Genomic DNA, 13,272 nt, shown 5'->3' with positions numbered 1-13,272 from the left:
GCATGCATTAATTTGACAGAGGTTTAAACAACAAACTTGTAAAACATAGGTTACTAATTGGCAGAAAAATATCTGGTAAGCTGAGGTGCTGGGATTTTTGTTGGGGTTTTTTTGTTGTTTGTTTGGCTGAGGGCTTTTGGGCTTTTTTGGTTTTCTTTTTGTTTCTTTGTTTTTTGTTTGTTGGATTTTTTTTTAAATTTTTTTTTAATTTTTGCTACACTGGAAAATAGAAGAGAAATGTCCACTACACTGAAGAGGACTTTGCAATCTTTTCCTATGCACCCAGTCTGCATCCAGTACATGCTACCATATGCCTGTCTCTGCAAACTTCAGGACAGACGGAAAAAAAATTCTCACTAAAAGCAATTGTGCAGGTGTGCAATACAAGAAAGATAAGATGCATTTACACACTAGGAATGCAAAGACATATAAAGGGAAAATACAGCATGCAGCATAACCAAAACCTTTGCTAGTATTGTCTTGACCATGTTCTCTTGAACTTTCAGTTTATTTTGATGCCTCTGCATTTCACTGTTGAAACACAGCAATAAAAAGATTATGGACATATTTGTAGTGCTGGTGGGGTTGCACCCCCCTTCAGCTATCCTTGCATAAGGGCAATTAAAACTGTGCTGCCTTGTTTGTGGGTATAAACTGTGTTGGAACTTGTTTATGCTTGACGACTTGATCCTCTGATGATTTCTGTCACCACTCACTGAGACCTGTGTTTTTGCACAAAAAAAAGGCATGGACTTTTTGTCTTCATCCACACGTGCTGTTTTTGCCTGCCTTTCTGGAGTTTTCAAGTACCAGGGAAACAAGTAAAGCACTGCAAAGTAAATGAGCAAGCCATATTTTGCTCTCAGCACCCTGTCCATCTTCATGGGTCGCATGGTAATATCATACATTAATTATATTTTTTAGACTGGATCTGCTTAATGAACATTGAGCAAAGAGGGTTATCTTCTGTTATCAATCTGATGGATTTTTATTCTTCTACACGAGCAGATTCCCAAACTTTAATAAACAGGTTAAATGCTTTTAATGTGCAAGCTTCAACCACTATTTCGAAATCACCACCTGTAAGCTAGACTTATCCCCATCAGTTTGTAAACTATATTTTGATTTGCAGCCTGACATTCCTCAAGATAAGTTGTCTAAAAACAGACATGGAAGGAATTATATGCACTGGCTGATAACAGAAGACATTATTTCTGTAAATCTGTGCTCTCTTACAAAAGGTATGCAATATTAGCTAGCCACCCTCAACTGTTTAGTGAAACTGTCAGCTGATTTAATAGATACATTAAAATCCTATTTATAAATTACTGTGACATTATTAGTGCAGTAGTTCTATAACAAGTAATATAAATGTGTATGCACAGGTGTCCCAATATCATGGCTAGAAGAAGATAAAACCCTTGTGATTTCAGGTCACATGAAATATCCTACACTTTATAATATACTTATTACTACTTTAAAATATATAACAGAAACATTATAAAAATAATTAATTTGAAAATAAATGCTATTGGAATAAACATGTAATTTTGCTGAATCATTTGATTCTGCAGATTAAGTTCTGCAATCAATCCAGAACTCAACTGCATTTAACATAAAATTTTTATGTGATTTAAAAAAATTGCATGTGATCTAAAGATACTGATTAGCTACTGTTGGATATATTTTAGTATGCTGACAATGGTTTGAATTTATATGAAGCTTGGCTTTTGCTATCTAAAAGCACAATTTCTCTAAGCAACTTCTCTCTTTCAGTGTTATACCTGCATTGAGAGCTTTGTAGAAAATAAGAGAAAAACACCAACATCTCCATCTAGGTTTTGTTTGTTTGTGTTCTGGATTTTTGCAAGAGATTCAGAAAAGATGACCTACAAAGACTGGCAGGGTTTGTTGTGTTTTTTTCAGATATAGTAAAGCAAATAGTTAATATTTGCTTTACTATAAAACAAGTTGTGATAAACATCAAAATAAACATTGTTGAAGGAAGTTATTACCTAGAATTAATTGCTCTATTGTAGAAGGAGGTGTTTTGACATAAAAAAGGGGTTTGACTTTTTTACTTTCCTTGTACTTGAAAAGTGTTGCACAATTTGTAACAGTTCAGAAAAGTCTTAAGAGGTAAAAATATTCCAGGTAAATCTGTAGTAAGTGTTAGTCTTAATGAAAATATTCCATTAGTTCTAAAGTTGCTCATAAACGTAATGCCAGTGGAGCAAAAACAGGACAAAGGAAGAAGCTGGTTCATCAGTACATTGATAATAGTCAATTTTGTGCAAAATATAGATTTTTTTGGCAGTTTAGAACTGACCCTAAATGACTACCAAGAAAAACTTACACAAAGGACTAAAGACTAAAGAAAATATAGTGATGCATCAGTAAAATCTGTCTTTTGACATTAAAGGCACAGCAATCACATTGCCTGTGACACAGTACCAAATGTGATGAGAGTCCTTGTTGGCATTTTCAGCAAGGTGCCAGAACAAAGGTATGTCTTAGAGAAAGTGTAACTTGTGCCAATTGGATATCACAAATATGGTTTTTTCCATTATGTGGTCCCCCTTTCTTCAGACTTACAGCAAGCTCATTGTATTAACTTTGTGATACAAACACACTGCTTTGCAAATTTCTTTGACCAATACATTTTAGGGCTTAACAGAAATGTCTTCATGTGCAATATCCAAGTACATTTTTGGCTGCTGTGTTAAATAATATTGTGTTTTATTTATACATCATCAGAATAGTTTTCTGGAAGAGTAGGAGGAAAAGGTAATTTTCTGTTGATTTATTTATATTTAGGAAAAAAAAGATTTTCCACATGTACACTAAAAAAAAAAAAGTTCACAATGGTATTAAAATAAAAACTGAAACATGGTGACTAATTTTTACAGTAGGTGAATGTGAAACCTTGCTGTCTAGGGAAGTAGCATTTAGGGACTCAGGAAAGAAATTCCTGACTTGTTATTTTCACTGAGTAAAGTCCTTTATTTAAGCTAAAAATTATACACGGCATCCAATTATACACTCTGCTAAGATTTTCTTCAGGTGTCCTTTTCAGCTTTCCTATCTGAAAACTCTATTGTTTAAATTCACCACCCCCCCACACCCCTCAAACAGTTTTCTGTCAATTACTTTCACCCTCTTACAGAAACAGTGGATATATAATGAGAGAGGGAATTGCAAGAATTCTCTGCAGGTATGATTGTGCATGTCTACACACAGTATAAAAGCTGTAGTGCAGGACTTTGAATTATGAAGCAATAAAACATATTAGAAATACTTGAAAACAATCTGAACAACCAGAAATAAAATTAAATGGTTCTGAGACATAAGACAACAGACCAAAAAGGATGCATCTTCATTAGCTGAAAATGGACTAAGAATAATTGCTCATTATGGGCTTGAGATTTAAAGTTTATATCTTATCTCTTGATATCAGAAAAATGTTGCTAAAATCAAATATGCTCGCACAGTATTTTCAATTAAAATTAGTTGTGAAACACAGACTTATATCAGAATTCTCTTATTTTGTTTTTGCTTTAATTATTGTTGTTGCTGTTGTATTTGTTTAATATGAAAAGCAAGAATAGGGAAATAAACATACAAAGACAGAAAGCATATAGTGACTACAGGAAAGGCTGGAAGGTAAAAGCAATGAGCAGAGGGAACTACTGCCAGTAGATTTGTCCCACCAGAAACAGGTAAACATTTATAATACATTATACTACTTCTCTGTATCATTTGAACTTTTATAGAAATAGTAAAAATTACCTTTCCCACATACTGAGGTTCAGAGCCCATGTACTCCTCCAGCACAAAAAATTGATTCCACACCCAGCCTCGTTTGACTCGCTGGGCAGATGATCTCCTGCCTGGCACTGGGACAACATTTTCTCTTGACTGTGCTTCTAAAATCTCTTGTGCTTGTGGATGCAGTGGCGTTAGGAGACCTCCATCGAACAGGACCCAGAGAAGCAGGGATAAGCAGTTCCTTGTGAGCATTGGCAATGGCTTCCCTACCACAAGTAATAAAAACTCCAGCACTTAATGCCGAGCACAGGAATCCAGGTTTGAGGTGTCTGTGGCCTTCACCACTTAGCTTCTGATTTTATTGCAGAAATGCTAATGCAGGCATTAATCCTTCTGATGACAAGGTATTTGCCGCAATAAATTCCATCTATAGGGACCTATAAAAGAGATTTACATGCAACATCAAATTACATAGGATTACACTGAAGCATTCATCAAAATTCTCACACCTAGTTAGTTTCTAGAGACAGAGAAAAATATTAAGAATCACAGTTTAAAAGAGATTGCTATTTTCATTGTGGCACTGAGCTGCTCTAGAACATTGTTTACTTATTACCTCATTCTTCCTCTGCTTAACATTACCTTTGTGTCTGTCTGAGACAGGGCTGTAGCATTTGTTTTAGGATCAGTTATGAAACAGTTTCCCATCAGTGATATCAAAAATGTTTACTCTTTTTTTTTTAGCTTTACTCAAATTTTACTCAAAAATCTTTTACTCAAGAAAGATTTACAAACAAAATACTGAAGAACAGGGGGATCCATTCTTTCGCCCTACTGTCCAGAGCAAGAACTTTTGATCACTTTCTCTGCCACAAAAGCCTCTTCAAGTCTTCTCTACAGTGTGCTGGTTGCCAGGTATAAAAAAAAAATAATAATTGCCTGTAGGACTTAAGATAGATGGATTTTACATTTTAAAAACAAAATACAATTTATAGCACTATGGAATTCACCACTTTGTTAGAGTCATATTGTGTCATTGATTTTTAGCTTAGGTTTCTAGGAAATCAATAGAGTTCTGCTTAAAAAGCAATGACATTATATGGACCTCAAAAAAGAAGAGTAATAAATTACTTAACCATATATATTTTTCCTTTTTACATACTGAAAAAGGTTGTATTTCCCTTATGAATAATATTATTACTATCCATAACAATAAATAGCATAGAAATTCTTATTTGTTGGGTACATGCTGAAGTATTTAAATAGAAAGGATTTATAATCAGGAGCCTGGGAATCTTAAAAAAGAAAACAAAACACCCTAGAAGAATAACTGTCCTTCCTATGCTAAATTTAGGGTGAGATTTTCTGTTCTGATTTGAAAGGCTATGTTTTAGGTCTTAGTAAAAAAGAAAGTAAAAAAACCTGGTGAAAAGTATCTACTGAGTGTTTTAATTCTACCTCCAGAAAGGATAAAAGATGAAGAAAGAACTCCCATCTGCTCAGAATCCTTTAAAAGAAGTTTTTCTAAGTTATGTTCAAAACATTTCGATGTTTTTCATCTACAGCAAAATAATCTTTTTGTGCAATGAGTAAGAACTTCTTACTTGCACAATCATTTGCAGTCTATGGATTTTATTCCAGCAAAGAAACCTTAAGACATGACCCAACCACAACAGAGATCTGCATTCAATATATTTTGTATGAATTTTTTTTTTACTGAACAGTTCAGATGTGGTTTTCTGCTTCTCTTTTTAATGTATTCAGTGGTATATAACATCACATTCAGACTGTGTTCATCCATAATTCTGTTCCAAGATTTCCAAACTTTTTTGCCTCTCCTGATCCATGGTTGCAGAGTGCATGCCTCGTTTTTATGGCAAAATCATAGTAATCATGAAACATAGCAAAAAATAAAACCAATCAACTCAACATATCCTTTTGAATTGCCCAGACATTGATGGGAGGTGGAAAAAAATATATTAAAAAAGGGGTGGGATAGTCTGCACTGCTTCAGAAATGCCAAAATCATGTTGTAGTCAATTTAATTGCCATACCACTTCTCTTTGCTCAGAAGACTCTGCACATTGCAGTTCTCCCAGCAGAGCTCTGCCTCCGGCCATGTCTGTCAGTCAGGGAGCTTTTAAAATGTTATACAGCACCAAAAGTAATGCAAAGAGATTGAAAGACTTCAATGAAAGGAGAGCAATTCCCCCTCGGCTGGAAGGTTAGTAACCAAGTGCAAGACACAGAGCACTTTAACCTCTTCTCCATTGGTATCCCAGACAGCCTCCCAGAATGCCTACTGCAGAGTCAGGAAAGAGCAATGCCAGTGCTTGCTTCATTTCCTACAGCTTCAAAAAGATGATGAATGGGAGGGTCAGAGAAAAAATGGGAGGCTAATGGATGTTGCAGTGAAAAAATTGTAGCACATATGCCCTCATCAGTTGTGAAAGAGTTCAACGTGAAGAATTTCTTTCAATTTTTCTTTTTTTTCTTTTTTTTCCTTTTATTTTTTAATTTAAACCTCAGCAAGGCAAATAATTGAAATTCTCATACTTTGGCACTTGAAAGACTCACTCCATCTTGCTGTTCTGTGACATTTGTGCCGTAGGAAACTGAGGCCGAAGGTTCTCCCCCAGTAGCTTCTTCTTCCCCATAATTTCATTGCTGGCTTTGCAGAATGCTTTGTCTGATAGAATATATTTTATAGCACCATTGGAACTTGTACAGGAATTCAAAGGCTAATATATATGTCTTTTTCTTTTAGTCTGTGCTTATTGTTTTGCATTTTCTTTTTAAGCTATGTCAACACCTGTCTTAGTGCTTTTATATTGTCAAATACTCATTGGTCTCTTATGTACCTTTGATCAAAAAACTCCTAAGACAACTAGGAGGCAAGGATTTAAAAATCTGCTCAGAACAATTAACCATCAGGAAGACACTATATTTCTTAAATTTTAGGGTCTTATTTCCAGTGATGTTCATAAAGAAATACTTATCCAGTGAGATAGTTGTGAAAAGACACGCACCCTCATTGCATCTCTTTCCTATATATTACCGAAGTACAGATGGTCAGATTTTTCTTAGATCTTGGGGTTTTTTCAATATTAGCTGTTGCTACTTATTTCTTCAAACTATCTTGTAAGAATTTAAGTACCATTATGCATGATCTAATTAACCCATAAAGAGAGATACAAAGGGATACCTGTATGAATTTAGCCCCATATATGTTTTTATAGCCTGTGATTACATTTATTCATTTCCCTAGTTTGACAAAGGGAAGTGAATGACCCAACAGCTAGCATGGAAAGCCCGTTCATACACAATTATTAAGAAATCTTGATAATATTTACTGTGCCCCCCAAACTGCAGACTTAGAAACTCATTAAATGCAAATTATGAATAGAACATCACTAGTAAAATTATTTATTGGGAATAACAAAACACAGTATAAATGGTGCTCCTGCAAGAATTTTGATTCTGACCTGGACTATACTGTCATAAATCTAAAGAGCCTGAGCAAAGAAATGCTTTTGGAATACAAAACTGATGCATGCCATTGCTGCTGCAACAGCCCTTTATCACTGGTACTGCAGACACAAATCACCTCACCACGCTTGGCAAAGGTTATCCCTTGCAGAGAGAACAGCCATAGATCCTCTGCAATCACTAGTATGCACATAAGGACTCATGTAGAGAAGTATTTGAAAAGAAACTTTAAATGATCTTTGATCTAGTCCTGGTTTAATCCCAGCCAGCAACTCAGCCCCACCCAGTGGCTCACTCACTCATGCCCAGTGAAGAAAAGAATCAAAAAGATAAAAGTGAGGATACTCATGGGTTGAACTAAAGACAGTTTGATAGATAAAGCAAAAGCTGCTAATGCAAGAAAAGGAAATAAGCTCATTTGCTCCCTTCCCATTAGCAGGCAGATTTTCAGTCATCCTCAGGAAAGCAGAGCTCCATAATACATAGTGGTATCAGCTCCATAATACATAGCAGCGTCTTGGGAAGACAAATACCACCACTTCAAACATTCCACCTTTTCTTCTTCTTCTCCCCTGCCGCCAAGCTCTATATGCTGTCCGTGATGCCATATGATCTGGAATATTCCTTTAGTCAGCTTGGATCAGCTGTCCTGGCTGTCTCCCCTCCCGACTTCTTGTGCACCCACAGCCTCTTCACTGGTGAGCTGGGGTGAGGTGCAGAAAAGGCTGTGACTACATAAGCAGGGCTCAACAATGGCTAAAACATCCCCACACTATACTATCTACACTGTTTTCAGGGAAATTCAGAACACATCCCCATACTGGCTACTACCAAAAAAATTAATTCTATCCCAGCCAAATCCAGTGCAGACCTGTATGATGTGTCTACTTGGATCAGACCACAGATGCACTGCTGTCACATGCAGACAAGCAGGAAACACTAAAGCCCCATGATGCACTCAAAACTGTCATCAGTCCAGCAAGGCTGGTAATTGAACCTCCCTGAATGGAGGCAAATTGCTTACTGACAAAGTATCCATTATGCACTGATGGTGGGAACATTCTGCAGCCCCCTTTACCATAAATCTATCAGCACAGAGAATGCTTTAGCTCATGTGAAATAAGAGCTAATGTAGAGCAACCATCTTCCTATGCATAAAGAGGTTTGAAAAAGCTTGGTGATACTGTAAAATGGTTGATCATGCCAGCAGGAAAGTCAGATAATATCTCCAACTATGGATATGCTGTAATAGCCGACCATGTAATTTGGTTTCTCTGCAATATCTTGCAATAAGAAAATAAAACAGCAGGAAAAAACAAGCCCATGGTTTAGGTATCTATTACAATTAGCTGCTAAAGTATTTGAGATATATCTTCTGGTTAAAGAATAGGTAAAAGGATATGGTAAACCTTTCTCTGAGTTTAGACAAATCAGTTGGGTGGATATCCTCAAAGTTATTTAATTAAAGAAAATTAGACTAGATTAGACTCTAAATTAACATATTTCTTTGCGAGTTTGACTTTCCTGAGCTTTGTAAATGAAAGTAATTCTTCCTTTTTCAACCTGGTGTTTTTAGTTAGTGTGGGAACAACTTGGTAATATCAAAAGAGGGGTTAGGAAGGAGATTACAAGTAAACAGATTAAAAGCCACAAACTAGAAAAGACTTTAATTCTCAATCTGCACATTCTACAAGTCAGAAAATTTTTAACAGATTAAGCAGGTCCCACCTCTGCAGCTACTGTAACAACTTGGCAAGAATAACATCTGGAATCCATGCCAGGTAACTGTCATGGGGAAAACATAATATCAGTGTTTCTACATGCTGGAGTCTTAACATCATCCAAACCACTTATTCCTTTACCTCCCTTTGTGTGAGATTCAATAAACTGTATAAACTGTCCTAGTTTAACATCTGTCAGCAACCAAGCATCACTCAGCTGCTCACTCATTCCCTCAGCCAGGAGGATGGGGGCAAGAGAACTGGAAGAATAAAAGTGGGAAAACTTGTGTGTTCAGATAAGAACAGTTTAATAACTGAAATATAATTAAAATATTAATAATATTAATAACAATAATAATAATATTGCTATGAAAAGTAAAATAACTGAGTGAGAGAAGTAAACCCCAATAAATACAAATGAAAATAATTGGGCACCACCAGTGAATCAATGCCCAGCCAGTCCCCAAGCAGCAACTCCCAACTTTCCCCCTATATTATTGCTGTGCATGACTCCATATGTTATGGAACATTTATTTGGTCCTTTGGGATCAGCTGTCCTGGCTGTGTCCCCTCCCAGATTCTTGTGCTTGTGTGCTGGCGGGTTGGTGTGAGAAACAGAAAAGGCCTTTACTCTGTGTGAGCACAGATCAGTGATCAATAAAGCATCCCTATGTTATCAATGCTGTTTCCAGCAAAAATCCAAAACCACTGCCCCATACCAGCAACTGTGAAGAGAATTAACTCTGTCCCAGCCAAAAACAGGACAGAAGCCTAGGCTGGCTCTCTGGCTGTTTAGATTGAATCCTCACAAGGCTGAAAATGTGAATCTCAGTCCCATTACTTCAGAGGTTGTTTATATGAAGTTGCTGATTAAGAGAGGGAAGAGAAACCAAAATCACCTAAGCTATTTCCAAATATTCTGTAGATATGTGATAAGAGCATTCTGATTGAATGTGAGAAATATATGCAGAAAATACACATATGGTATCTTAATCTTGGTATTTCTGGAAGATGTATGTCATCATATGGACAAGAACTATACTCTGTAGACTACTACACAACAAATAGATGTAAGCATTTCCCCTTCAATAAAGTAATTTTAGCTCGCTTTTGTTAAATTCTATTACAAAAGCCTCCAAAACCTACTATTTAATGTCAAATATTTTGCTTATTATAAACTTACTAATAATTATTATAAACTTACTAATATTCTTGGCAAGAATAATATCAGTTTGGTTAAGGCTATAATTTTTGGATTTGATTGCCAAAGCCACTTTCTCTCCCTATTCGACTGTCCTGTGCAGAGATGTATTTTGTATACTAGTTAAGAGATCAATTCTGATGATAGTTGTGCCTACAGAGTAACATCATCTATGAATCTGGACTACTCTATTGAGTTTTAACTGGTATAAAACCAAAGTGAGATGAGACTGAAGTCCTCCACCTTTAAGTGTGATTGTCCTTGTAAGCACATTCATAGGAAGGTTGCCACAAAGATATATTACAACACAAAAAATATGTGATATATTCTATCAATGCCCAGTAAACACATTTATGAAATATCTAACATTGGAGAGCAGTCTAATTATATCTGGCATTTCTAAGCCTTACAATAATAAAATTATTCTAGCTTCACAGATATGCTTTAATAATTGCCTTTCTAGTACATAAAAAAGTGATGACTTTAGGGAGTTTGGTAACATAACAAAATCAAATGCTACATACTTCCAAAAACTGTGTAGCTTTACAATGCTGAGGCTTATAGAAAAACTGATGAAGAAATGCAATGCAAAAACATTCTGAGTGCAAAATAATTAACAGGTTCCTCATGACACTATTTATACACATTGTGTCAGTTTTTTCATTATTAGTAATACTTACAGGACATCATTTATGACTGAGCCATCATCCTCTACAGGGAAATTGTTACTTTTAATTCACAAACATGCAGAAGAATATGAGGGAAATAATTGTTAAAAAAAAAGGACTGGAACTTTCATTATAAAATCTAAATACATCAGTAAATGCACAAGTCTCCATGGCTCATTGAACTTTTGAAAGTTAACTCAGGTAAAATGAAATTTCATTTCACTCCTGGTTAATAATGTATATTTTGCTGAGATTCAAATTCAGGACAGTACTACTCTATAAATGCAAAATGCAACTCTACAGTTTAGTTATCAGCTAAAAGAAAGAAACTGTTTCCAAAAAGAACAAAGTTTCCTTTACAAATATGGTCAGATGATGAAGCAGTGTCATCAATTTTATTTTTATTCTGTCTTGCGGCATGTTTGACTCAGAAAAGTCCTGTGGTCAATCTATACCTACTTTGTCAATGATCTGGGATCTTTATTTCTGATAAATTACAAACATTTTCATTTCTGCTAGGAATCTGTCAATGTCAATGCTAAAGCATGAACAATCAGGAAACAATCCTCCATTCTACTGTCATTCTACACTTTTTGAATAAATATATGAGATGGGGGAAAGGAGGGAAAGGAAAATAAATCAGAATATTTCAACATATTAGCAATACATGTAAACCAATAATTGACAAATCTGAGGCTGCAGCTCAAATATAGTTATAATTTTGTATGTAACATGAGATATTGAAATGCATGAGAGCATATTTTCATGTACTCTTTAACATTATTTTCTTAATCCTTGGGATTTTTCTGTTTTTCTGAACCTGTCAAAAATTCTGTCAGATTGCAAATACACTTTAGTTAAGATCTCATTATTAAAAGATTTTCTGCTATTGGTCAGAACCTGGTTATAAGAAATTTGAAACTATTTATTATAGTTTCTGGTGTCAGAAGGACAAAAAAATACATTAAATTACAAAACTAACTCAAAGCTAGAAACTTTCAAGTGAGATCTTGCAGGCATTGTTCGTCTATGGTGTATATGGTGGTGCAATTCTTGCTTAATATCAACTTGGTGTATAACCTTAGACATTATAATTGAAAATATGGGTCTTCTCTTGCCATTATTGCAACTTCTACAAAGTAGATTTAAATGTCCTTGTCTCCATCAACATAATATTAAAAGGTGTTTAATTCCCAATATTCCTTTCTGTAGTAGATTATGGAAATCCATAGTCCAACTTTTAAACTTTCAGTCTTCTGAAAGGTTAATAGAATTGTTCTAACAGCACTGAATTTTACAATTTCAGAGGACGATACCATCCTCAGGAAAACAGGACAGACGGCAGTTGTGCCCAACAGGTTTCTAGCCATTAATCTTGTGAATTTTAACAGGTAGTCCCAGACACAACAGGAGTGAGAGATAACACATCAATTTTCTGAGCTGTGAGAAAATCAGCTCAGACCTCTCAGTATTCTGGAGTCGCCTACTTTATTCTGGGCTTTCTCCAATACTCAATTAAAAAAAACTCTTACGCTTGGTAATTTATCTCTTTTCACAATTCATTTTGGTTCGTTTTCACCCTAGCTATATTTACTGGTAAGACTATGACTCTTTTCTGGTCATCAATGAACTAAAAAAAACAAACAAAACCAAAACCAAAACCTTCATGGATTTAAGAATATCAGAAATAGTAATGCTAGTGCTTCTATTTTGATTCTTTAAAAGTTTCTTTGTTTTGCCCAGCATTACTGCATAGGAATATAAGGTCATTAGAGCAACTAAGGCAGGCTCTAGTTTGATGGGCAACAGATACTCTAACTAGAGAGCACAGCTATCTATAAATAACTTCAGCCAAAGTAATCCTCATTTGTATTTTGTTTTTCAAAACTGGATTTGCTTCATGAAGACTCACCAAGTATCAAAGCTGTGTGTGAATAGCTGTGTCTCTCGTCAAGAAACCTTTCACTCAAGTAAAACCCTCTACTTGCCAGTCAATGTGGAAGTGCTCCCAAACTAAGTCAGTGATTAAATTCAGAGATGCTAACTAAAAGCAGCCAGGAGACATTTTGTATACAATTTCTAAAAGAAGATTAGATAATATTTGTGCCTCACTTTCATCTGTATAAATCCTCGTGTCTCTTGTGTACGATTGCTCATTTCCCAAATTCAAGAGTAATGAATTGAGTAATTTTGTAACAGGTGCCTTCTGTGAATTTCAGCAATTACAACCAAGCACAAAAAATAGATGAGGTGGTGCACAAGGAAATAAAGTGACACTCACTACTGCAGCTCTGTCTTGTCTAGAGAAATAAATGCAAATCTTATTAATGAAACTTAGAATAGAAACCATTTCATCTTACTATGTTTCACCCTTAACACCCTGTTTTGAATGACTTCAATAACTAAATGAGTATTAATTAAAACA

General features: G+C 35.3%; 1 protein-coding gene across 1 annotated transcript in view; it reads right to left on the bottom strand.

Moving 5' to 3' along the window:
- Positions 1 to 13,272, bottom strand: part of CDH12 (cadherin 12) — a 222,508-nt gene that overhangs the window by 152,170 nt on the left and 57,066 nt on the right. Inside the window, exon 2 of the mRNA XM_030970264.1 lies at positions 3,790 to 4,205. Coding sequence (XP_030826124.1) covers positions 3,790 to 4,020 — 231 coding nt within the window. The 5' untranslated portion in view covers positions 4,021 to 4,205. The remainder of the gene's footprint in view (positions 1 to 3,789; positions 4,206 to 13,272) is intronic.

This window comes from Camarhynchus parvulus, chromosome 2, assembly GCF_901933205.1.
Source record: "Camarhynchus parvulus chromosome 2, STF_HiC, whole genome shotgun sequence".
Lineage (NCBI taxonomy): Eukaryota > Metazoa > Chordata > Aves > Passeriformes > Thraupidae > Camarhynchus > Camarhynchus parvulus.
The sequence above is the reverse complement of the archived record's forward strand: the minus strand, read 5'-3'. Positions and strand labels throughout refer to the sequence as shown.